The sequence below is a fragment of the Pleurodeles waltl genome, chromosome 3_1 (assembly GCF_031143425.1).
Source record: "Pleurodeles waltl isolate 20211129_DDA chromosome 3_1, aPleWal1.hap1.20221129, whole genome shotgun sequence".
In the NCBI taxonomy this organism is placed as follows: domain Eukaryota; kingdom Metazoa; phylum Chordata; class Amphibia; order Caudata; family Salamandridae; genus Pleurodeles; species Pleurodeles waltl.
In genome coordinates this window covers 795,321,144-795,349,005 of record NC_090440.1, presented here as the reverse complement: position 1 = coordinate 795,349,005, position 27,862 = coordinate 795,321,144, and the positions used below count along the sequence as shown (strand labels likewise).

At 43.3% G+C, this 27,862-nt stretch overlaps 1 protein-coding gene across 2 annotated transcripts in view; it reads right to left on the bottom strand.

The window, feature by feature from the left end:
- Nucleotides 1–27,862, bottom strand: part of NRIP3 (nuclear receptor interacting protein 3) — a 294,860-nt gene that overhangs the window by 43,601 nt on the left and 223,397 nt on the right. For both annotated transcript variants that reach the window (XR_011201434.1, XM_069223652.1), the window contains exon 4: nt 26,270–26,409. Coding sequence is in view for 1 of the 2 variants with exons in the window: in XM_069223652.1 (XP_069079753.1) it covers nt 26,270–26,409 (140 nt within the window). In the remaining variant the exon portion in view is untranslated. The remainder of the gene's footprint in view (nt 1–26,269; nt 26,410–27,862) is intronic.

The following is a 27,862-nucleotide window of genomic DNA, read 5'->3' as shown; positions in this document are numbered from 1 at the left end:
CAGTCACTGTGGCGCTGACCTGAGAGCTACCTGGCTGATTACAATCCCACTTTCTGCTAGCCTTTCCATGGCTGGTGGGAAGCCGGTGGCATGGGCAGTGCATTAGCCCCACTGCCCAGCAGCATCGTAATGCGTACTGTCTGCTTTGCTTTGTGCACATTCCGAGGGTGCTGGAGTGCGACGATATTGTCCGCGACTCCCTTAAGGGGGAGATGGGGAGAGGCCAATATCGTAGGACTGTTCCCACAAGGCAGCCTGGTGGAAACCGCGTATTACAACATCCGGTCAGCCCAGTGGGAACATTGTAATACGCTCGGTGGTGGCATCCTCCCCGCGAGATTGGCGGTCCCACGGTGGGACCGCCAAACTCATAATGAGGCCCAAAGACTTCAGATAAAATCCTAAAGTATGCACAGTGAGCAGGAGATGGAGCAGCAAAAAAATTAAAGCTAAATTCATGTTGCCTCAGGCAAAGTTTGCGCAACAGGGTTTTCATCATTCATTGGGTGCTGAGAAAGTTGGTGCAGTTCAGAGTATGAGAGGAGTGTTATCAAGTGGAATTCAGACAGGTGTACAAGTGTTGCCAGGAAGAGAATCCAGCTACAGGTGCTGATGTCGCAATTGTAAAGAAAATGACCACCTGTCACATGTGCAACAGGGTGGGCATTGGAAGCGAGAATGTAGGTTTAATTCAGATAGACATCAAAATAATCAGATACAGGATATGAGTCAGATTCAAATGTCAAATGTTCCAGTACGACAAATACAAGCACCAGTACAAAATCAAAATCAAATTATACCCATGCCAGAAGCCTTGTGATTCAGTCTACTATGAATGGAGTATGTTTTAATCAGAAGCAACTGCCTAGAATGAATCGAAAAGTGGTGCAGGCTCAAAATCCAAATGCAATTCAACAAGTCCCAATGATTGATAACAGCAAGATGCTGAACTCTGGCATGTCACAATGACGGTGCCGCGGGGAAAGGCAAATTGTATGCGTGGTGCAATCTTAGAAGTAGGCCTGAGTGGAGTATATCTAGTTGGAAGTGTGAATGGCCACCAATTTTCATTTCTTATTGACGCTGGAACTACCCATTCCACTGGAGAACAGTGGAAGTGCCAGACCTACCATTCTCTGGAAGAGAAATACAAGTTGTAGGAGTTGCTAATAAACAAGTTACACACCCAATTTCAGAAGAGGTACCTGTAAAAATAGGCTCCCTTGAAGAAAAACCTTTTAATCTATTCGGAAGGAATTTACTGCATCAGCTAAATTGCACCATCAATTGTACTTCAAATGGAATTAAGTTTTAAACACATCCTCATGGCCTTGCATTAAAAATTAACTAAATGGAAGCAGCAGAGTTTTATCCCATGTTAATATTAAATGATTTACCCAATGACCTATTTGCAAAGCTTAAAACTGAAGAATGGGATGTAACAGGAATGGACATTAAACTGATCAAAGTAGCTGGCCCAGTGCAAATAAACATAAAGCCAAATGCAGTTTTTCCAAGAACACCACCATGCCCAGTGACTCTAGAAGTAATAGAAGGAATTATACCTTTGATCAATGAAATGCTAGAAAAGGACACTTTGAGGGAAAAAATTGGAAGTCCATGCAACTCACCAATGATGTTATTATAGAAGTCAAATAGCAAGTTCAGACAAATGCAGGATTTGAGGAAAATAAATGAGATTGTTAAGCCATGTTGTCCCGTAGTACCAAATCCAGCCACCTTATTTTATCACATTTCAGATACAGCTGTGTGGTTCACGATGATTAATTTGTGCCAGGCTTTCTTTTCAATATGTTTACACAAAGATAATCAATTCTTATTCTCCTTCGTGTTCAGAGAGGAGGTATTAACGTGGCATGGTGTTCCACAAGGGTACATGGAGAGTCCATCCCTTTTTAATCAGATACTGAAAAATAATCTAGAGTCCTTAAGACTACCCAGAAATTCAGTTCTGATTAAGTACATTGATGACCTCCTGGTTGCATCAAGTACCAAGGAAAATTATTGTCAAATGGATTCCTTTGCTTTTTTAAACCATTTGGCTGATAATGGACACAGGGTATCACCTAACAAATTACAATATTGCCAGAGAGAAGTGCAATACCTGGAAAATTGTCCAGAGAAAGAGTTGAGATGATTTTGAAAATGAATACCCCCAAAACACAGAAAGAAGTCGAGATGTTTCTTGGAATGGGTGGCTAGTGTATATAGTTGATCCCTGACTTTTCCATGGTGGCAAAACCTCTACTGAGGATGAATCAGATGTAACTGATCCAATTCCATGGGACATCGAATGCATGAAAGCATTCCTAGAGCTGAGAGAAAGTCTCTGTCATGCCCCCTCCACTGGGAATGCCAGACTATACAAAATAATTAATTTTGTTTTGCAGTGAGAAAAAGGGCTGAGCTCTCTCAGTGCTAACCCAAATTAATGGTGGCTACAAAAGACCCATAGCCTACTTTTCAGTGACTCTTAATCCTGTAGCAGCCTTTTTGCCAGGTTGCATAAAAGCGGGGGCTGCAGCGAGTGTGTGTCCTGAGAAGTGTGAATACATTGTGATGGGATTTCCTCTGACTGTCTTGGTCCCGCATTCAGTTGAGGTGTTACTAACAAAGACTAAAACACAGCACCTCACAAATTCAAGACTTACCGAGTATGAGCAACAGATAATATCTGGAAACAATGTTGTACTGAGGAGATGTCAAGCTCTGAATCCTATCACGCTGTTGCCCATACCTGAAGAAACTGTAATTGATTATTTTGAACATGAATGACTTAATTTTACGGATCTATGCACAAAACCCACAACAGGTATAAAATATGATCCTTTGGTTAATCCAGATTATGTTCTATTTGTAGTCAGCTCATGTTTAAGAACAAATCAGGGATGTCTAAGAGCAGCATATGTAGTACAGTCCAGGAAATAGTTCAGGCTTCATGGCTTCAAGATACTTCTGCAGTGCAAGTTGCAGAATTGATTGCCTTTACTAGAGCTTGCAACTTGATGACCAAAATGGGAATGACTATATTCACAGCCATCCAGTATGGGTTTGGTGTGGTTCACGATTGTGGGCAATTGAGGTCACAGAAAGGTTTCATGACCTCTGCTGGTACACCCATCAGAAATGGGCAACAAGTAAAAGAAATGTTACAAGCTTTGCAGGATCCTACAGAAATTGCTGTTGTAAAATGTGCAGCACATCAGAGCGTTTGTAGCTATGCCACTATCATAAACAGGTACGCCAATGAAGTGGCACGCTATTGTGCGACTATGTCATGCACTTACAATGGATCATCTATGACGAAAGGCCATGAAGGAAATCTTCTTGCTATGATTTTGAGAACATCTGACAATTGGGATGAATTGAGGCGAATGCAAGAAAATGTACCTGATGAAGAGAAACAAGCTTGGCTCAGGACAGACTATGGAATTGATGACAACAATGTGTGGGTGTCAATGGATGGGAGACCGATATTACCAGGATGTTTACTTGTCCCAAGTATGCAATATCTTCATAGACAGGCATATTTAGGCATGGATTCCATGGTTAGGATCTTTAGACAGTTCTGGCACAATTCCAAATTCAGAGCACATACATAAGAGGTACATCACAGGTGTGTGACATGTCAGCAATTGAATATTGGCAAAAGAACATGTCACATTATGTCATATAGAAAGATCAGGAGGCCCTTTTAACCGGATGCAGATGGACTTCATAGAGATGCTCATTTGTAATGAGTGTTTGCGTTTTGTCCCGATGGGTGGAAGCTTGCCCAACAAGGAGAAATGATAGCCTCAATGTAGAAAAATTAATTTTGAGGGAGTTAATACCCAGGTACGGTATGCCTGTCTCTCTAGAATCTGATAGAGGTATTCACTTCAACAGTGAGAGTATTACATTGTTATGTGCAAATTATGAAATGAACAGAAGCTATGTTGCAATGATTGTCCAGAAGCTTCAGGCAGTGTGGAACAGTTTAATGGCACCATTAAATCCAGACTGGAAAAAGTTTGTGCATCTACTTCGTTAAACTGGCCCGGGGCCTTATCCTTGGTATTGATGAGTCTGCAAAGTATACCTGATAAAAGAACTGGTCTATCTTCTTAAGAGATTCTGATGGGGAGGGCAATGAGATGGCATACAGTTCCAGCAAATGCACTTGTGAATATTTCAGATGACTTGGTACTCGATTATTGCAAAGGATTAGCTGATGTGGTACGTTCTGTGTCTCAACAGGCTGATGCTGAGACTGAAAATCAAAGCAAGGATCAGTGTCACAACTTAAACCCTGGTGACTGTGTTCTAATAAATAAAATGGGAGAAAGTTCTGTTTAGAGCACCGGTGGAAAGGCCCCTACCAAGTAATACTGATTACAAACACTGCAGTCAAGTGTGCTGGGGTCCCAAATTGGCTGCATGCATCACACACCCTAAGAATGAGGAGTCCTCAAGAAGAAATAGTGCTGCATGATTCAGGAGAACCAAGAGCACTGGTGTACGCACCACCGTCCATTGTACGAGAAGAAATTAAAGGAAGACAGGACTGTGATCAGAGGCAGCAAGAGAGTGTTGAGGGGGTCAAGAAACTCAAACAGTTTAGGTTGTCCAGATGCCAGACATTTCACAAAATAATACTGGAGACATACTTACTATAATTGTTGGTAATGAATATCGGGAAACAGTCCCAAAGAGGAGCAACTTGAAGACCAAGGAGAGGGAACAAATTCTGGAACCAGTGCAAGGATAAATCTACATAATTAGAGTTGGCCTAAAAGTGTCAAAAAGAAACAAAAATTGGGCGTGATTAATGAATCAATACCACTGAGAGCAATCAGGGAAGAAGAAGAATCAAGTGGTACCAGTGATGTAGAAAGAGAATTGAGCAACTCAGAAAATCAAAAAAGAGCCTGAGTGCCTTGTCAAATATATTCATCACCTGAATGGACAGACTATCTGAGCCATATCCTGAATATTAATATCTCTGAAACACTTGACTGGAGCAAGGAGTTGCCAGAACATCCCTGAGAGACTCAGGCCTCAGAGGGAACTTGGAAAGAGACATTGACAAGAAACATTAATAAGAGACACTGAAAACAGAGTTTGAATAAACTGTACAAACAAAAAGAACTACTTGAAGATTACTCACCCTGAGATTAAGAAGAATAAAAAAAAAAGGAGGATAGCCTTCTAGAAGAACATGGAGTAGAGTTAAGGATTGTCTAACGAAGATTGTGATTACAAAACACTGAACATATTAATAACAAATTAAGTCATTGAAGAAAAAAATTGAAATTGTTCAACTGAATATATTAGATCATTCTCAATAATGAGTTATTGGTAGTAGATCTGATTATAGAGTCAACATGTGCACTAAAGGCAGATCTAAAGTTAAGGTATTTTTAGGGACTCTACTCACACTAATAGTTTTAATTTAATACATATAGCAATAGATTTAGTAGCTCACTTTGCACCAAATACAGAGAAAAACATATTTCATTTTCCAAACATAACACAGAAACCAATACTTGATGAAGATAGGTTAAAGGCATCATTTATAGATTAGATTACGGACTGTTACGTTTGTGCTAACATGCCATCTTCAACTGATGAACAAGTTTCCTATTACTACATTGCTCTTTCTTATGGTACTTCTTGTAGAATGCTTCTTAGTTTAGTATTTAGGCAACACCACTTTGAATATTATTATTCAAATTATGACATGATGCTTTCCAAAGTGCCATTAATGAAAAGCATGAATTTACATACACAAGCTAGAAATATGGATACAGCTTGGCATTAATTTAAGGCATTTCTTCCTATAAATACTGCTAAGATACATGAGAAAAACAACCTGTTTAATGAATTCACAAGAAAAGATTGTATACAAATGTTAGAAGACAGAAATGAAAAATGCACAAAGAGTGAATATAACAGAGTAGAATGTGTGGAAAATAGAGGAAGATGAAATTATGAAGAAGATGGCTGTACCTAAACTGATGTTAGAGGAGAGAATAAAAGTGAAAGTATGTGTGTTTAAAAGAAGAATAAGTGGAAAGAAAGTACAAGTAGGGAATAGTAATAGTGAACATACATTTGAATTATCTAGAGGAGAATGGCATATTTTGCAAGAGGATGGTCGAACAATACCAGGAATGTATTTTATATGTGGGAGATTTGCATATTTCAGGTTGCCTTTATCCTGGGAGGGAATACATTATTTGGCGTTGTTGTTTCCGAAAATGCATCATGTACAGACCTTAGAGGCATTAATAATGACACCAGCACACAGAAGATGCATACCAAGTGAGAGTGAAGAAACACAACTGGCGGGAGATATATTTGGGGCTATAATACATACAGTAGGTATGATTTTACATGACAAGAACATCAGAAGCTTGTCAACTGTGGTTGAGAAGTTGGCAACAAGCCACTTCTGGAGCTATAGTATTAGAAAACACAGAGCTTGTAGCTATTAGGTCCATGGTTCTTCAAAACTGCTATGCATTAGACATTCTTTTCGGTGAGAAGGGTGGCGTCTCCAAGATGCTAAGAATTGCAAATTGCTGCATTTACATACCAGAAGAGAGCAAGAAAATACTTGATGATGCAAAGAAAATAACAGACTTAAGGCTTGCTTTTAATGTTTTGGAAACTCCTAGTATACTTGAAGCTTTTCCAAAGGATTTGCAACAGTAGAAACCTGGTTGAAAGGATTAGGAGGATGGAAACCATATTAGTATCTGTGTAGTAGTAATAGTAATCTGTCTTCTATCTACTCTATAAGGTTGAGTGTTACTGAAAACATGGACAAAGGAGAAGGCCCACTTTGCTAATGCATGAATTAGGAGGAAAATTTGCAGAATCGTACATGGTTAGAGAAGAGTGCAGGCCTAAAATGTTTGTGATGTCCAAATAGATGGCCAAGGATAGAGAGGATGCTGGGGTGCAAGGACAGGGGCGAGCAGAAACATTTATTCACAATGCAGCTGGAAGTAGAAGACCACAGCACGAAAGCTCGAGTCATAACTTGATAACACACTCACAGGGAGGGTGCACATTCTGATGCACGTTCACAAGGGAAAGTGTACATCATGGTGGTTTTGGAAAGGGAACACAGTAGGCTTTGATGCTTGAAGGCCAGCAGCTGTGCAAGGGAGGATAGACAGAAATGTTTCCAAGCGTGGAGTTAGCTGAGGAAGGACATACTTCTAGGCTTCAGAACGTGAGATCAAAAGCACCATGATTATTAGCAAATGTATCCATGGCAGATGTGTAACCTTCGCTTTCATGTAAATGCATAATTAGATGCTTTCCCAAGGAGAAATATTGCTTTGTGCTTACGTAAGTAAATATAACAATGTACCAAGCAAGCTCTTAAATCAATATGCATGACAAGTGTTAAGACGCATGCAAGGCATTTAGAGACTATAAAAGATGTTGTTCGTGACAACAAAGTTGAGTGTGGTTTCAGTCACTGAGCTGTGCTGCCCTTCCGGCCGTGATTCAGAAATGCTCATATTATTTGCCAAACAGAGTTGTGTTGTTCTTTCATCTCCTGACTCCACAACATAATATGATTCCGATAAAGAAATGAGCAAGAGAAATGAACAAAAGAACGAAGAAAGAATTGGAACTGAGTGACATGGTGAATGAAGAATATAAGAAAATAAAAGAGAAGGAAACCATAAAGAGAAAAAAGACCAGAGTTTGATTAAGATGAGAATGAAAGTGTGTTATAAGGCTTTCAATAACAATATAAATTAATATGAAATTACTAAAATAGAGAATGAAGCTAGGCCTAACTGCAGTAGATTTTGTAGTCATAAACTCTTTTTATTTGTGTGACCTATGTTGCTTGACTTGCTGAAAATTGTTAACGTTAACACATTCTTTGCAAAACCAATGTTTCATGTCTAACTTTTCCATGGCCTAGACATGTTACAAGACTTCTTCTGTCTTGAACAATAGAGTCAGTATTATGTACACTTTTTGCTCGCTTACCTGCTTCGGAAGGTGCTGCCTTACACACAATATATTCTAAGTTGCTTCTTTTATGAAGGGACCTACAGTGTGAAAGCTATGAGAAAAGAAATGACGATTGCATTCATGCATGTTCTTTATTCTTTCAGAAGTAAGCTATGCCTGGGAAACCGTGATGATGTTAGAGTTCTTCCCTGAATGTGAACAGAACGATTGTTCTAGACGCTTCAACATTTGAACAATGAATTCAATTTATAACAAATTGTTAATGATTGTACCAATCAAATTACTATAAAATGTATCTGAGGTAAAGAGTAGGGGCCTCCCAGTGCAGAGTGAGCCAGATATAATAGAGAGTGTTGCTTACATCATTTGTGTTTTGGGCATCCCATTTTAGTCATTGTAGCTATTTGCTTCTCCATAGAGCAGTTTCTGACTATTGCTAGAGAGAAGGAGGGAGCTGGATAGACTGCAGAACAGAATGATAGCTAAAGCTTTTTGAGTTGATAGTTGTGAAAGTGGTATTAGAGATAGAATAAAGAATTACTTCTTGAAATAATTGTTTTAAATTATTTTTAATGAAACAGAACTCGTCATACTTTTAGCTCAACAAATAAAAGTGAGTTACCATGTCAAATGTTTTCCAATACTGGCACCATCGCACTACCATTACAGACATGATGCTATATAAACCGACACCTTCACAGCTAGAAAAATAGCTTACAAATATGTATACTATGAACATTATAGGGGTATCATCACTTCTGTTCCAACATTGTCTCTGCATCACCCTTCTCCTGATTCACATTCCATGCTTCCCACACCCTTGCCCACTTTTTGGGGCAGCCTCTGCTCTCATAAACCACTTGTTCTGCTTTTTGACACCCGTCTAAATCTACTTCCCCTTTCATCATCTCTGGAAGGGTAGGTTTATCCCAGCATTGTGCAATATTACGTTTGCCACTCCCGTTGCCAGCATTTGTTGCGCTGCGAGCCGCTGCGGCGCAACCCAGCCGACCCGCAGGGGAAGCCGCGGTCCGGGTCAAGGGTTGCGGCACCCGCGGTGGCCCTTTTTTCCGGTCGCGCGCTGTAACTAGAGCACGGCAGGGCCGGAGACCCAGAAATGGGTTGTGGTCCTCGCTGCGCTCAGCGCGCGAGTTTAACCTTGCTCCAGGGTGCCTGGGCCCCCCTCCCTAGCACCACTCACCTGTCACACGCCTTGGGACCTTCCTCAGTCTACATGCTTAGTTTTAAAGCATGCTTTCTCCTTCCCAGCATGCTGTGCACTTCCCTTCTTCCCTGCATGCATTTGTTCCTCTTACACAGGGGCATATTTTCTATCTTTAGTTATGGCTTCTTCCCAATCCAAGATGGTGGTGTTACTTCTTCCTGTTTATCACTTCCTGTCTAGGGGTATATAAGGGGAAACTTTTCTTCTTCTCATTGCGTTGCAACACTTCAGTGGTGGTGGTCACGCTCCGGCTGGTTTTCATTTGAGACGCCAGTCGTTCTTGTTCTGTCTTCAGTCTCCCAGATTTCCAGGATCCTGAGTTCTAATCCTTGTGTCCTCCATCTGTTTCAGGAAGTTCCTGTTGGAGGTTTTTTCCCCCTTGGGGTTTTTCCTCTGGGACTCCTTCTGGAGGGCACAGACTGTAGTGGCTTATTATTGTCAACAGCACCGTGGCTACCGGAATGGGTCGCCCAGAGCAGGACTTGCAGGAACCGGGGCCGCTCACCATCCCTCTCCAGTATCGACGGTAAGCCCAGGGTGAATCGTGACAGCATTGCCCATATTTTCTAGTACTTCCGCCATGACTCCTCCCCAGATATCTGTAGGAGGAGTCATTTGGGATCTAAGGGGAAGGGACTCTCCAAAACAGAGAGATGCTATTGGTTACGGCTTGCCTATATGTCTAGATCTCCAGGCACTCTCATAATATATGAAAAAACGTTTCCTCCTGGCCACAGCTCCTAAGGCACATCCCAGTAGTTGCCTGTCCTATTTTATGGAGGAGGGTCCTGAGGAAATAGGCTCTTTGCAGAATTTTCAGATGAACGAGTTGAAAGTGAGTGCGAATGGCTACTATTCTTGGACTCTGTAACGTTTCCTCCCAGTCATCATCGTCAAGTTCACCCAAGTATCGGGACCAGACCACCCTCAAGGACACCAGTGTATCTTGGGAATTATTCATGAGCTTTCTATAGGTCAGCATAGCATAATAACCTTTTCCGGCATGGGCTCTGTGAGTAGCCTATCTTTGAGAGGAATAGCATCTTTCAATTGTTCACCATCTTGGATATGGCATTGGAGCGCATACCTGAGTCGGAAGTACCTGTATCTTTCGGTCTCTGTTGGTTCAAATTCTTGCTGGAGGACTTTGAACTTTATGAAGGATTGGTCCCTCCAGATATCCCCCAACCGTTCAATGTCAATTAGTTCCCACTTTGAAAAGCCCATGAATGCGCCCACTTCTTTTAATAAGTCGCTATCTGAGAGAGGGGTCATCTCAAAGAATTTATTACACCAGCCAAGATAGTTTGAGACTTCCCTCCATACCCGAAACCACAGTCTGTGTGTGGGTTGGTGGGTTCCAATCGTGCCTCTGGTGATATAATGCCCAGCTCTGTCTCCTCTATAGGCCGGTTCCCCCCTGTCACTAAAGGCCTAGTTGTTTATGACCACTTGCCGCGAAGCCCAGTAATATTTAATGACGTCAGGGACTGCCATTTCACCATCATATACCCACCTCTGAAGTTTACAAAGGGAAATGCAGGAATTGTTTCCATTCCATAGTAAAAGATGGACTGCATTTGTCTATTCATTTGACAGTACCGGCGGAACCTTGAAGGGGCGTCCTGTAGTACATAGATTAGTCATGGGCGATTTTATATAGAGCCACCCTGCCCATCAGAGTGAGAAGCAGTGTTCTCCAATGCTCGACATCTTGGTGTAATCTATCAGTCTGAGGGAATAAATTCTGGTCCAGAATTTTTTTTGTGTCTCGTGTTATATGGATCCCTAGGTATTTAAACCCTTCTGTCACCAAAGCTCATTGCACATTTCACAGGAATGTGAAGGCAGTCGCCCGATAGTAGGAAGTCCAGACATTTGGACCAATTAATACGATATCCTGAGTGATCCCCAAAAATCTCGAAGATTTGTAGGATTCTATCAATGCAAAGGGTGGGCTGGGTTAAATACAACAGAAAGTCATCAGCATACAAGGAGATGCGCTCTTCCCAGTTCTCACATATTGTTACGCCCAGCACCAATGGGTCTTGGCGGACCTAGGCAGCAATCAGTTCCAGCGCTACTGCAAATATCATGGGGAGAGGTAGTAGCCTTGCCTCGTCCACCTGTACAATACAAAGATGCGGGATACTGCTGCATTTACCTTCACTCTCACCTTTGGGGAAGGAGCAGGAACCTCACCCAGCTGTAGAATTTAGGGCCAAAGCCCAGTCTTATCAAAGTATCAAAAACATGGTTCCATTCAATACTGAAGGGCACTTTTGAGTTTAAGGCCATCACTATAGCTGCTTCCGGATGTGAGGTAATATTCGTGGGTAGCACCCTATAGAGACGCGTAGGTTGAGACGAGTGCTTCTATACAGCATGAAGCCTGATTGGTCAGGATATATTACAGAGGTAATTACTGTGCGCAGTCTGTACACCATGGCCTTTGCCATGACTTTAGTTTCCATTTTAAGTAGGGAAATTGATCTATAGGCGCTACAATTGGTAGGTGGTTTACCTTCTTTATGTATAACCACTATCATAGCTAGTCATTGGTCTTCTGGAAGGGATCTCCTCACTCACACTTCTATAAACATGCCTAACATGTGCGCAGAAACCTCGTTCATCATTCCTTTGTACATTTCTATCGGCAATCCGTTGGGCTCTGCTGCTTTCCTTGACTTGGAGATCTCGGACTGCCAATGCTATCTCCACTATCTGTAGGTCTTCCTCCAGCCTATCCCTCTTTTCCCCTGTCAGTGTCTGGAGGCTGATATCTTTAAGAAGCTCCACACAGGACTCCTCCGTCACTGTTGTTGTGGACGTGTAAATGATCTCATGGTAAGTTGCAGAGGATTCTGCTATGTCATCACTATTCTTAGAGATCCTCCCATTGTCCTCTGACACCTCGAGGACCAAGGATCTCCCCCGTCTCTCCTCTCAAGCCAGGCCGGCACCTTACTGGCCTTATGGCCACCATCATGTAACCGGCTCTAAATAGCCTGGGCATAACGTTGCGCCTCCTCTTCCTCTAGGACAGGGAAATCACATTTCTCGTAGGCAGAGAAGGTGGCCAAGGTCATCCGTTTCCCCGGATGCCAACCAATTTTTGAGTTGTGTAATGTCCCTTTCTATTCCATCACATTTCAAGGCGGTTTCTTTCTTCTTCCCTCCAATCAGGGCCTTTAATTCGCTTATCTCTAAAGTACCAAAGGTCTAATCTAGGTGCCAACCTGTAGTGGCGGGTCAGGCCTAGTATCTGGACCTCAATCAGGTAGTGGTTTGAGTATCTCCTCGGTCAAGGAGAGGCGGCCCAAAATGCACTAGCCTGGTTTAGCTGGGTGAATACATGGTCAATGTGGGAATAGCTGTTGTGGGCCTCGGAGAAGTACATGTACTGCCTCGTATGTAGTTTGTGCGCACGTCAAAGGTCAATCAGGCCCATAGCCTCTACAAAGAAACATAATGGCCCTCCCTCTCCAACCGGGGCAGTTCCCCTCACTCTGCCCAACTCTGGGTCAGTTACCGCATTTGTGTCTTCTCCTAGTATCAGTACTCCAGGTGGCACTCCAGGCGGCAGCTCCAACAGCAGCGCATCGACATCTGGGAGAGTCTGGGCATTAAATCATGATGGAATGTACAAGGAACAGATATCAAGATTCCTTCCCAAGTGGCCGAGAGGACCAACTATTTGCCAACGGGTTTGTGCCAAGTATGGTGGGGAGTAAGAGGGATACATTTTTTTACTAGTATTCCCGTTCCTCTTGAATCGGTGGAGCAACGTGCATGTGCAAGTAGGACGTAACCAAATCTGTCGAATGCTCTACAAGTGGTGCCTTGGAAATTTGTCTCTTGAAGTAGTATAAGGTCTGGACAAGGTTTGTGTAGGTACTGAAGGACTAGTGTGCACTTAATTTTTCCCCCCATTCCAAGTCCATATAGTCAGTTTCGCTGTGCTTGTAACACCATTTCAGAAGATAGAGAAAACCAGTGGGCCCCATTTCTAAATGGAGGTTCTCTAGAGGTATGACCTCCCTCTGTGATTGCACCCTCACTGTAGACTGTTTCTGTGAACCAGTAGACCCGTGAATTAAACAATAAACAATATCAATTTCAAACAAATACATAACTCCCCAACTCAGAAACTCCCTTCTCCCTGCTACGCTGCACAGTGGGCATAGAACTACCCACCACCCCAATTTGCAGAGAGCCTGTCGGCCAAAGAACTTCAACCTATGAATGAGGAACAAAACTGCCTTTCCCCCTTATGACAGGATAGGAAGTGCCTCCTTTTGATGAAACCAAAAGCCCCACTGTCGCAAAGGCTGTAAATGCATTACCCCCACCCCAATTCAGGTTCCTCCCCTCCCCACCGCAGGCAGAGGGAACCCAGAAAGACTTCACATAAAACATCCAAGATGCTAGAATCCACCCCCCAACCCACCGCCCAGGACTCACAGGGCACCACAAATGCCACAACTCCATCACCAAGAGTTCTCTGGAGGGGCATCAGACTGCTGAGTCTATGAAGCAGTAGGGTCTCGTTGTTCCAAGGTGCCCTGCCAATGTGCATCCTGTTGGGATCGAACACCCTTCTGCCCACCACTCACCAACCCTCAAGCCAGTCCCATGCCTCCTCAGGTGAGGTGAAGTACTCACAGCCTCGTCAGATATAATATCATGTATGTAAACTCTTTGGCTGGGAGGGCCTTTTTAACCTCGTCAAAGCTTCACCACTGTCTTTGAGCTTGTAGAGTAAAGTCCACAAAGAATCAAATTGTTGCATTCTCATACTGGAGTTCTGCTTGAGTGCATGCTGCCTGTAAAATTGTGTCTAGGGTCTTTAAAATTGAATATCCTGGTTATGATCATCCTCAGAGGTGCGCCTGGGCGTGGTGGGGGTCCCGGTGCTCTATGTACCCTCTCGATGGGAAGAATTTTGCCAATCATTTTGGACAGAGAGAGTTTAGGACAAGATCTTCCAGAAAAAGGTCAGCACTGGGTCCCTCCGCCCCCTCAGGAACCCCCACCACTCTAATGTTGTTGCGCTGGGTCCTTCACTCCTGAGCCTTCAGATTTTGTGTCTTGTTTCGTCAGAGATTGTATCTGATCTGTGAGTCTTTTAGTGGTGGTTTGCAGGCCATTAATCTGACTCCCTGCCACCATGACCTTCTCAGAAATCTTGCAGCAATCTGCCCGCAAATGGTTTAAATCAACTGCGTCTAGCTTCGGCTCAATTGCCCCTCTTAGGCCTTGGATTCGAAGACTGTGTGGTTTGTGATTTATCGCCACTCACTTCCCCTATCGTTACTCCAGATGAAGTCACCATAAGAAAGTATTTATCCAGTTTGTTTGTCTGCATGGGCCGTGGACCCATGTTTCAGACCATTTTTGCCCTCAAGGACTCAGGTTGAAGTTTATCTTTGCCGAGTTTTAATAGCTGCCAGATTGGGGAGGCGACCAATCTTTCTAGATTAGGTGCAGTGTATTGAGGCCTGAGCCCAATGAGTGGCATGCAGCGTCGCTCATCTCAGAAGTCCCATGGGGTGGAGAGGATCTTTGGGGTTCCTCCACCCGACACCTCCCCTAGTCAGTGGCCAGTGAGGGGAGGGAATGTGGCAGGATCCCCCCTTCATTCAGATCTCTAAGTCCAGGGCTCTGGGGGCACGTTCGTCCTTTGGCCAGCCGTTGCGGCATTAGGAGAAGGTTGCTGACACTCTGAGGGGGGGAAGAGGGAGATCCTCAGCGTTGCACACCTCACTCCCCTCTCTTAACCCAGTCTCAGACATTCCCTCTCGATCAGGCTGCTACTTATGTGGATGCCCCATTTCTGGGTGCAGTAGGGCTAATTAAGCAGTTCTTTATTTATCACTGGGCCATCACTCCCTGTCTCTCACCTGGAGTTATATCTCCAAGGGAGTGCGCCGCCCAGCTCACAGGCAGCCGCCGGGTGTCTCAAGTGTGATCACAGCTGGCTCCTGCACTCCTCAGTGCGGCCCCCGGCCGGCCCCCATGCTTAAGATCCTGTTGGCTGCCACCATGCCAATAGCCACATACCTTACTCAGTGGCCCTCTATGTCGCCAAACTCTATCAGTGCACCTCTTCAGTGCCACAGGGGATTCCTCTCTGGCCTCTGACCATCTCTACGCCTCTTCCTCCTGCTCATGCCAGTTTATCTGGAGCGGCGTCGCAGGTTGAGTCCCTTCACTCTCCGCTGGCCCATCCAGAAGTCGTCACTGCACCCAAGGCCAGATGGCCCCAGTCGATAGAGGTGCAGTAGAGACAAGCTGTGCGTGTTTGTACAGGATTTTAGGGCTGATGGCTGGGTATTATCGGCCAGCAACTAAAGCGCTCCTCTAGTGTATGGCCATTTTCAGCTGTGGTCGGCCATGCCCCCCGCTTTTTGAAATTCTTACCTGTATTTTCCCAGACCTCTTCAATGTGACTAGACTAAACAGCAACTGCACTCGTTATGAGCACAGGGAGCTTTTGCCAAATAGACTGAGACAAATAGAACATGGCCAGATTCAGGACATGCAATTCTTCTGTAAACTCTATTGACTAATAAAACCTCTTACTCTATTTTGAATAAATATTTTAAACTATCTTAAAACTGTTATTATTGTCTGCTACAGAGTTAACTTGTGATTAACAACGTTTATGTCGCACCTTTTTAGTCTACCTAATAGCCACCCCATAGACCAGTAGTGGGCCCAGTAGTAGGGTGGTGTATTTATATGAGTGGTGTTTAGCAAGGATACCCTGTCTGAAATCCGAACCTTGCTTGAAATCTTCATATTCAGTACTTAGTTTGTTAAATAATAAGTGCTGTGCTGCAAACCTTTGCTCAGAAGCTGCTGCCAGCACTGTAGAAGGTCGGGTGCTGACTACTAAGACTCCCTAGTGTTGAGCCCCCTTCATCCTTTATTCCATCACCGACACTCCCTGCTTCTCTTTCTCACTCCTGCACATTCTTTGTCATCTCTTTGTCACTACTTTTCCATCTTTCTCATTCACCTTCTTTCCCCCTTTTTGTGTTTTTCTCTCTTTTGTTCTGGTTCAAAGTCTGATGAGGAAAAATAAGTGTCAACCCCCCCCAAAAAATATTGAAGGGCCTCACCTGCAACCACCGGCTCAAATTAAGTACTGCTCACATTGTAGGAGTTCTGGAAATGCTTTGCTTTGCTCTGACATCTTCTTTCCTATAGCCTTCGGCATGGTTCCTCTCTGCCTTTCTCTCTGTCTGTCATCTCTCTCATGCTCTCATACACTACTGTGTGTGCCTGTTCTCTTGTTCACGTTCATTCCCTCTTTATCTTCTTTTGTTCTGTCTATCCCACATTATCTTTTCTTCACCTTATTCCGCTTCCATTCTCTTTCCTTTCTCTATTTCACTCCCTTTCTCACACAATGGTTCTTGCTCTGATTGCCATTCTTAGTCTCATTTCTATCGCTGGTTACTCCTCCTCTCCTCCACTTCCCTCTTTTTATCCCTGTCACAATCCCCACTCACATAGGCACTCTTTCCCTTACTCTTTTGCACCCCAGTCTATCACTCAAATCTAAATCTTGTTCTCTTTCCTTTACACACATTCTGTTTTTTACCTCTCTGAGATGTGGAATTGTACAGAGGTTTCCTGAGGCACCCATTGAGAACTCAAATGACCACTTCATTAATATGTGATTACTACAACTGACCCTGTGATCCATCCAGTTCAGTTCTAGGAGTGCAAGCACACTGAAACTGTCCACCCACATCCAAGTTCAGAACTTCCATACTGCCAGAGGCATTAGCAGACTGGCACTGGGTATCCACATCCAAGTTCAGAGCACTAATACTACTATAAGCACTGGTGCAGGTACTGAACCCAAACATCCAAGGTCAAAGCATTCATACCATTAAGATCGGTAGCATAGGGGGTGAGCACTCACATGCAATATTAGAGCACTCTTACTAGTTAGAACACTAATGCATAAACAACGTGTACCCACATTGTAAGCTCAGAGCACCTCTACTACTAAGGGTGCTAGCACATTTGCACTGACCACCTACATGCAAGTTCAGGGCATCCACATACACGTTTAAAGCATGCATACACTCTAGAAGGAACGCATCAGAACTGAACACCCACATCCAGATTTAGAGCACTTGTACTACTATGAGCACTATTGCACCCACAGTGAAAAAACATTCAAGTGACCTTGCTTGATCTAGCTCACCAGTGGGCCTTTAGGTAATATTAAATTGTGGATTGTCACATTTCTGCGGTGAATCAATGGATGCACATGGGTCAACAAAAAAGCAAGTGCAATTGGGAAGTAGTTTGTTATGTTAGCATGGCTAATAGCTCATTTTCGTTATTGGATTTAGAGTACGGTAAATCACCCCCAGAACTGGGTGAAATGTACAACTGTGCACTTCACCAGGTTGCTACACTTCTGCAATCACCCAAATTTTGCAGCAAAAACAGATTTTGCTGCGTTTTTCTTATTCAAAAGCATATTTTTTTAGATTTTAAGAGGTTTTTGCTGTTTCTCTCTCTTTGCAAAGTTTTTGATTTCAAAAAGTTTATAAATGATGATTTAAATAAGGTATATGGCATTTATTAAAAATTTTCTCAATTTTCTGAGCAAAGGGATGGAAAACCTCCAAAGCCTGTAATAACAGGTTACAGTTCACTCTTCCTTCCCTGCTCTCTGCAATTTTACTGGACATTAACACCAATCCCTATCAAGCTTTTCCAGCCACCGCTTTTCACGGTTGCCCTTTATTTTACTCTTTGTTGTTGAAAGTTCAACAGTTGTGACTATTCATGTGCCATTTATGGCACACATTGCACCTTTGCCACTGATCAACAACTTGATGCTTCAGATACTCAGCCCGACCCATCCTCCAAGCAATGTGGAGTATCTGTACTCATTCGAAAATCTTTGCAATGTGTAGTCATGAAGACTATGGAAAGGTATGTTTTTGTTAAACTAAACATTGTGGGTACCATCTTGATTGTCGGCTTGCTGTGTCCCCGTGACCACTCTTTCCACCTTATCACAACTCCCTACAGAGTTTAGTTCCACCACAACTGTGATCAGTGACGCTTGGAATTCAGCAATAAACCGGATCATAGTCAGGGACGGCCTCAATGAAGATTCAATGGAAGGATAGGGCGATCTTTCATGACATGATGGAAAATGATAGCCTGATAGACTCTTAACACATCACAAATCCTACAAACAAGGAATATATGTTCCTGAGCAGTACACACAATGCCTGTTCATGTATAGACTGTTTCTTAGTAACTTCAGTTATAGGACCTTTATCAAACTTCTCCTTACTGAAAGGTGGGATCGCAGAAAGGCACTGGTGCAGAGAGTACTGCACCTGGGCCAAGTCTCACCTGCACCCAAAAGATGGAGAATTAACTTCTTCAGATACAAATTTCCCAAGGGGAAAAGAATGCCCTACAGGATACATTATTTGCATGACTATCTGGAAACAAACAAAGGACTCCGCTTTATCAAGAAAAACCTTACAGGACACAGGAAAGGCTGTTTTGAGAGACAATATGATGCAGCACTTGTCCCTACATAATTACAAACCCAGGAACGGGATGACCAGACTGCTCTGGAGATTGAAATTAAGAGCTCTGAATGATTCATCCACCCGCAGGATTATGAAGGGATCTAGAATGGATGAAGTGTAACCTTGTAGGATGCTGGCCTGGTTTGTAGTGGGTACCCTAGGTACTTACACCTTATACCAGGTCCAGTTATTTCTTATTAGTGAAATGTAGTCAGTGTTCTAGCAGCTTAGGCTGTCAGAGGTAACTGTAGCAGAGCAGCTTAGGCTGAACTAGGAGACATGCAAAGCTCCTGCAATACCACTATAGTTACACAGTACTTATACACAATAAAAGACAATACTCCGTGTTACCAAAAATAAAGGTACTTTAGTTTTAGTGACACATGGCCAAAAGTATCGTAGAGGCAATACTCCTTCTGGAGGTAAGTATAATACACAATATATACACTAGAGACCAAAATCAGGTAAGTAAATAGTCACAGAATATTGCAAACAGTAGAAAATAACATAGACTGCAATAGGAAGAAATAGGCCTAGGGGCAACACAAACTATATAGTAAGACACTTACATACACGCATTCACTCACACGCATCCATACTCGCATTCACCTCAGCACTCATACATGCATATGACTATGCATGCACACACCCATCCAAACACGCATACACACACGCAGACAAACACCCACTCACACACGCACAGACAAGACCTCCCACCATCCCCCCCCGTCGGACGATCAACTTACCTAGTCCGGGAAGGAGGTTGACCGGCAGGGAACAGGCGCTTCCACCTCTGGCAGCGCCCTGCCATCAGGACACCACCAGGCCGTATTGTTGCACATAATACGGTGGGTGATGTCCTTCTGGCGGGGCGGGGCTGGTGGTGGAACCACCCATGCGCCTCTGCTCACCAGCATGACTACTGCTGGATTTAGTGTATCGGAAATCCAGCAGTACCCGTAATATGGTGGGCGGAAGACCGCTAACACTGGCGGTCTTCTGGCGCCTGCGGCTTTGGTGGTCTTCAAGGAAGACCGCCAAAGTCATAATGACCACCTTAATCCTTGTTGGGGTAGACCACATAAGTCACTAAATAAACTTGTGCTTAACCCTCAGGTAACTTGGCACACAAGCAGTCAGGTTTAACTTAGAGGCAATGTGTGGAGTAATTTTGCACCACTCAAATAATAAGTAATATTAATAAAGTGAATTCATACCACAAGAAAAATCCTGAATCAATTCAGAACAATAGAGGATAATGAGTCAATAAACTGACATCAAAATGACAAAAATCCAATAAGTAGAACCAGAGTTATAAATTTTTGAAGTTTTAATTAAAAATACCACCTAGAAGCACAAACTGCCAATGACGGTTACCTGGTTGCACTTGACTGGGGTAAACTCAAGAGTTCAGGCCAATTGCAATGGTACACAGGTGGGCACAGGGATGAAGTTGGGAATGAACCAATGTTACCATGTTTAAGGGAGAGAGCATATGCACTTTAGCACTTGTTAGCAGTGATAAAGTGTGCAGAGTCCTAAAACCAGCAAAAACAGTGTCAGAAAAGTGGAGGGAGGCAGGCAAAAAGTTGGGGGATGACCACCCTAAGGCTGTCAGGTCTAACATCCAAGATCTGTGAATTAAATGCTACTAGTCGGCTGCAGCACTCATTATGTCATCTACTTAAGTACCATTGTAAAACATGTCTCAGGCCTGTAGTGCAGTTTTAAACTGTTATTTCGACCTGGCAAAATAAAACTTTTGCCAGGCTATCCACTGGTGGTTACGCCTTCCTTTTTAATACTTATATGTCACCCCTAAGGTAGGTACTAAAAAACACATAGGGTATGGTATTTAAACATTACGACATGTGTACTTAACGTTTTACATGTCCTGACTGTTAAAAACTCCCAAAGTCATTTGTCAGTGTAGCAAGGATAGCTCTCCCAAAGACTAATACTGGGTTACCTTTTTACACTGAATAAGTGATACCTTCAGTATGAGAGCAGATGCAGAAGTACTTCTTCCACTCATTTGCATTGCAATTTGTAATCCTCTTTAATGGTAAAGCCAGATTTTAAATTACTATTCTGAAAATGCCACTTATAAAAAGTTGACATTTTTCTGCCTCAGCCAAATGTCCTTTCTGTCAGGGTCCAAGGTCACATGACTGTTAATGGCTCTCCTGTGGTGTGGTGTGATGTGTATTCCTTCCAAACAGGGGACAAATGGCCTTGGATGAGTGGAAGGGTGTTCCTCTCCTGAGCAGGATGGCCTGGGGAGGAGTACTCAATCCTTCCTGAACCTCAGAGGGTAAGCTGAGGGTTGTCTCCAGTCCATTCCTGGTTTAGGAAGATACCTACCCTGTCACTGACAAATGTAGGTCACACCTGGACCTGCCTGTGCTTTGCCCCTGCAACAGTTTGGATCTAAACACAGAGAAAGGGGAAAAACTGACCAGACCACATTTAGGGTTTGACATAGGGTTTCACCCCCACCCCCCCAACAAACAGGGTATAAATGTGGAACCCTCAGAAACTCTCCTCAGAATACTTCAGGACCTTTGGAAACTCAGAAGAGGAGCTGCCCTGCTGTCTGGAGCCAGAAGGAAGACTGGACCTAATGTAATGATATTTGTGTTTTGACCACTGACTGACTCCATGTCCAGCAGCACACCATCACATTAGTGACCACCAGATTAATTTTGCCTATCGACTTTATTTTAGCCTTAGCTTCCCCGCCACATTAAAAGCAGCAAGTATTTTTCCGTGCCCATGTTATGCAACGTGCTCTTTGCTCATGTTTTTATTCTGCGTATCTGCGTGTTCTTTCTCACCAATGGCTTAGACTGATAGGAGTATGCTAGGATGATTTTTATGGTACGCCAGGGAACGGTTTTGTTTTGGAAGAGGGCACCTTGGGATCTTGGCCAATTCCAACATGTTCCTTTCAAAACTGAACTGAAGTAGCCAGCCTTTTTGAACAGCCAACTGCGGAGTGGGGGGTTTCTAGAAATCTCCTTTCTGGCTTGTTTAAGGTATATAAGAGACCCAGGTTTGATGGTGGGGAGATTCAGAGACCTCAGTCAGGATTGAGATGTCAAGGCCTGACATCTCCCATGAGGGTAGATCTCTCTTTTTCTTCAACAGTGATCTGGAGTCTGCGGCTTGAAGTGCTGGGAGAAAGATGAAGGAACAACCATGCCCCGTGGTGATGGATTTTTACTAATTATTTGCTTTGCATTGTGTATGAATATATATATATATATATATATATATATATATATATATATATATATATCTTTCTGTATATTTGCATGTATATATATGCTGTTTATACATTGAAGATTCTTTGTACATGTTTTCATTTCATTGTTGCACACCTTTTAAACGTGCACTTTCAGTTGTACTGACCTTCCTTTATGAGCCTCGCAGAGTGATTTTTTAAATGTATTTCCTAGACTAAGATTTGCATTCCAGAGAGTGCCTTCTAAGTTAAGCCTGACTGCTCAGTGCCAAGCTACCAGAGGGTGGGCACAGGATAATTTGGATTGTGTGTGACTTACCCTGACTAGAATTGTGGTCCCTCCTTGGACAAAGGTGTATACCTCTGCCAACCAGAGACCCCATTTCAAACATTGGGTAAATGTAGCACCATATAATAGGTATGTATAAGTAACTTAAATGGCCCAATCAGGTGGATAATAATTTCACCATGATAAGAAGGGAGTGCAAATGCACTTTTCCACTGGTTAGCAGGAGTAAACTTTAGTAAGTCCTAAAAGCCAACAAAAATGGATTCAGCAAACAAAGGCACAAATCTGGAGTGACCCTGCAGAAAGGGTGAGGTTTAACGGATACATTCACTGTAGGGCTACCATCTGGAATAATGCATGGCTAGTGATAAGAAATAGCATATTTTGATGGCCTGTATGGGCATCCCAAGGCACACACTCAGTATATAACTTAGGAAAGTGTGGCAGCCCAAACTCCTATGAGGCTGTAACTTTGGAATTTTACTTCCCCCATCTCAAGGTTGTCGGCATTGGCACCTGGTGCAGTTCTTAAAGGGTACGTAAGACTGAGTGCCATTCTCATACCAAGATTCCCATGGTCCTTTCTTAGAAGAAAAAAGGACAACTTTGAGAGGTGGTGTGGGGCCTTTGTAGCACTTTGATCTCCCATTTACACTCTAGAGAAGTGGACAGAGACACTAGAATAAGGTGGAAGTCAATCTTACAATTGAAATACTCATCTGAGGAACACTCCACACTCTCATTAGAGTCTTGAGAGAGGCATGTCTTCAATGCACCCTGGAGAATGGCTGAATTACCATCTTGATTAGAAGGTCTGATGGAGCTATTGCAGCTTACAGTACATAAACATGTGATGTATCAGCTGCAGGACTGTTTTACCATGAACTTTCAGGTACATATTGCAGATTATTGAATCATGATATTGGTACCATTATAATTGCCCACACATTGTCTTTTGAAAACTTGAAAGCCATCACCAATCTAAACAAGTATTTGCAATGCAATAGGTCTTGCATTTTGCGAGAGTTATAACTAGTGGCGTTGTAAATTGCAATGTCTTTTACCTATGTGTTTTGGTTTGGAGTGTAGTGGATGTATGGCAAGTGCCACAGCAACCCTCCCAAGCCTGTTGCTGCAAGAGAGAGGACACAACAAGGCCGCCATCTTTGGACTGTTTTTGTCTCATTCCAACAGACTGGCTGTGATATTATACACAGGAGTCCGGAGGGTGATGAAGAAGAAGCGCTCTGCGCCTGTGACAGCAACTGTGTGGGTATTCGAAGTAGGGCCTCTTCAAACAGGGAGCAGTGTTATTCAAGCTCTGTTTTAGTTAGAGCTTCCGGAAGTGGCATCTGCAAGGTCACAGGAGCTGTGAGGGGACTGTCAAATCCATGAGACCAGTGAATTCTGAGAGGAGGAAGTGATGGAGTTTGCTCCACTTTGTGCCCTGTGATATGCTGCTCCTTTTACTGTGGCACTCTTGTGTTAGCTTCTTTGTGCTACGGGTTTAGGACATGTCTGCCGCTACTAACTGAACTCTATTTGAAGAGGCCCAATTTACATACAAAGGCTAGATGTTTTTGCTCTCAAGCTTGAGGGCGTGAAGTGCTTAAATCTGGAGTCTCTTTTCCACCATTTCGGAGACAACACCTTTCGCCACCTTCTTACCTAGAACTAACCTATGTGCTTCGGAGGTGATATCACCTAGTGTTAAGCTCTACTCAAGAAGGTTGGTTAATGCACCTACTGCAGAGGTCTTGATAGAACTAGAATGTCACAGATTACAATCCTGACATAGCTTTTTTACCTCTTCATCTCTGCAAGGTCGATACAAATGAATTATAGTGATTGTTAAGAATGGCACCTGCTTTGCAGTGCTATGAAATGGCAAAACCTATATTACCAAGCGCTATATAAAAAAAAACAGGTATTCCAGGCTGTCCCGACATGCACCAGACAAAGAATCCTAGGCGTAAGGGCCAGAGCTGCCGACTTTGGAGCTGGGATTACGGTTCGAGTCTCACACCAGCTCAACATCCCGTGATTCTGGGTAAATCACTTAGTGCCAAATGTACGAACACATTTTCCCATAGACACAGAATGGATAAAAACCTTTGCTACATCTGGCCCTTAATCTCTCCCTGCTACCAAAAATGAATGTGTTCTTGTGTAATGTAACTGGTACTCATATAAAGCACTGTAATACCTTTGCATCAAGTTTGTGCTAACTGAACTCTATTTGAAGAGGCCCAATTTACATCCAAAGGCTAGATGTGTTTTGCTATCAAGCTTGAGGCTATGAAGTGCTTGGGTCTGGGGTCACAACTCCTTTTCCACCATTTTGGAGACAACATCTTTCTCCATCTTCTTGCCTAGAACTAATCTATGCGCTTGGTCGGTGACCCTCTGGAGGTTATCAAGAGCATTTGCTATCACCAAGTGTAAAGCTCTACTCAAGTCAAGTGGTTAATGCACCCAATGCAGAGGTTTTGACAGAACAAGAATGCAATCCTGACATAGCTTTTTCACTTCTTCACCTCTGCAATGTTGATGCAAATGAATTATAGCAATTTAGTTAAGAATGGTACCTGCTTTACAGCGCTATGAAATGGCTGAACCTGTGTTACCAAGTGCTATATAAAAAAAAGAGTTATTCTCAGGCTGTCCCAACACTCAAAAGACAAAGAACCCTAGAGGAGAGGATGTGGCGTAAGGGCCACAGCTGCCAACTTTGGAGCTGGGGAACACACAAAACTGCAAAAAAAAAATCAAAAAGACCCCACAGATATTGCAAAGAAACAGCAGGATGCCTGAAAACAAAGAAGAGGAAGAAACAACATACAGCCACGCAGCGCAGAGCAAAAGAGAAAACTAGTGCGCCACACTAAATTACATGGCCGATTGTGCAATAATCCATGTAAAAGGGTCAGTCTCCAAGGTGGTAACAAACGAGCCTTGAGGTGGGACAAACGTAAAGTATTTACCAACAACATCAAGCGATTTTTGAAAGGCAGACCCAGGAACTGATGAAAGTGATGGGTGTGGTTAAAGCCCACAGAATAGATTACAACATGTCGAGAAGAGCAGCACTTACAAGCTGCTATGCTCGACCGAAAAGAACCATCACTGTTTCTGGCTTTGTTACCCATGTCCCTGAAAGGTCAGAAGTCTCATTGCCGGTTCTTTGTGAAAGTGAATGAAGGACCAGGGTTTTGCTATTAATTAAAAGCCTGCCATCCTGCATTCACAAATACAGCCATTTGCAATGAAGCTCATAACTAAATCCCACTCCAGTATATTAATTTAAAGTGCTGGTGGGTTAAGTGCTACTAGTCATACATGAGGCTTAGGGAAGCACTGGATTAGTTAACTCAGTGCAGAGCTAATCAGACTTTAGTGCAACACATTTTAAACAGCACGCCTGCATTGCGTCCAGTCAGTTAACACATTTGTCACAAGTTTCTTAAAAACAAAGTCAGTGTATCACTTGTAATTCGATTTGGGATTTAAGTGCAGATTATCAGATGAAATTAAAAGAGTTGTTTATTCTGTAACAAGAAGTATATGCCTAAGCAATTGTTTCTAAAACCTAGCCCAAATATGAATGTAGGATCCAAATGGTAATTGTGCATAAGGAAAAATCAATACATTTTAGCCCCTTCACTCCGCGCCGTGGTTAGTGAAAAATATAAATTAATTCAGAATACCAGTATCTATGCGTTCCTCCTCATGACAAATGTGGAATTGGGCCTCGTGTGAACATTAAGAAATACTTGTCAATACAATTAAACATGCTGACAATCATAAAAACAGCATAACAAAATCCACATAATAAACATCTCATAACACTCAAGAACAACACAAATGCTGCACACCTTGCCATTAATAAGTCATTGTCATACTCAGCTTACCAATGACGACTGCTGGGCAGTCCACTGTTAATGTCCCCATAGTAACAGTGAGGTGTTCCACCTGACCAATGGTTTTTACATTCTGAGGCAAAGAAATATTTTCATCGTCGTTCTTGTTTGTCTTGACACGTTCCTTCAACCTATATTGAAAAAAACAGCGTTTTTCAATAGGTAATCAATATCGATAACGGAAAATAATTATAAATACATAAACAGTTGTTTTTTCACGTTCATACTCTCGAACATTATGTTTTAAACACCATATGCCATGAATATGAAAGGAGGACGTTAATGTGACTATGCTGTAGTTTGCTCTTGATATCCTATAGGCATCTATAGACCACACCACTTCTTAGGGAGTATAGGCTCCTGATGCAAATGAGAATCTACAATTTCGGTTCGGATTTTCGTCTATCCACCCTCCAAACTTACCAACCTGAATTATCCATCGATTTTACGTTTTGTTGTCTGGTCCTTTTCTTGGAGGCAGGACTAAGTTTCTTTTATTTCTGCCCTAAGTGCGTCACTATAAGTTGGAATCGACAAAGCAGTTGGTGTTGCACATTGCTGGAGTACAGAGGTTAGTGCTGTTCAGGGCCTTCTCTTGCCTCAAAGGTTACCTACTTGTTGTGGGTCATTGATTTTCTCACTTCTTCCCCTACAGCGAGTGAATGTGATGCCAGGATGCACTGACCTGGGGCAGGGCAGAGAGTGCTACCATCTAATGCCACTTCTCTGAGGCATGGAGTTGGAGTTTAGGGTTTTCTGCAGTGCATTTTTGAGGGCTGGTTGGGATATGGCACAAAAGGCAGAATGTTAGGCATGTATATTTCTTCGTCAGTGGCGGCCCGTCCTTTAGGGCGGAGGGGCCACGCCCCCCCCACCTTTTGCCCCTCATGAAGAGTGTCTGTCAGGCTGAACAAAGGTCAGCCTGACAGACTCTCTCCATGTTCAGCTCAGGCAGCCAGGAGCAGACATTCGCGATTTGCGCACACTCCTGGCTGCCTGAGCTGAACTTTGCTGTGCTGAGGAGGTCACAGCTCCTATTGGCGTGACCTCCTCGGCTCAGCAAAGGTGCCTCGAAGCCCCCCTGGGTGACGAGGAAAGCGTCACCAATTGACACTCTCCCTGGGCGCTTCAGGTTTAAGCCCTGAAGTGCCCAGGGCTAGTGTCAATCAGTGACACTTCGTCACAGAGCAGGGTGGGGTCAGCAGTCTCACTGACCCCATCCCACTCTGTGACAAGGCTGGGACTGCTGCCTTCCCTCATTGGCTGACCTAAGGACAGCCAATGAGGGAAGGCAGCAGTCCCAACCCTCCTGGGACCTGGAGGCTGAAGGTAAGTGTGTGTGTGTGTGTGTGTGTATATGTGTGTGAAGTTTAAAATTGAATGTTTGGTGCGCGCGTGCATGTTTGAGTGTTATGAGTGTTGTTAGTGGATGTGCGTGCGTGCGTGTGTGTGTGAAAGAATGAGTGTGTGCGATCTTTTAAAATGAATGTTTGGTGCGTGCGTGCATGTTTGAATGGTATGAGTGTTGTTAATGGATGTTCGTGCATGCGTGTCTGTGTGTGGAAGAATGAGTGTGTGCGTGTG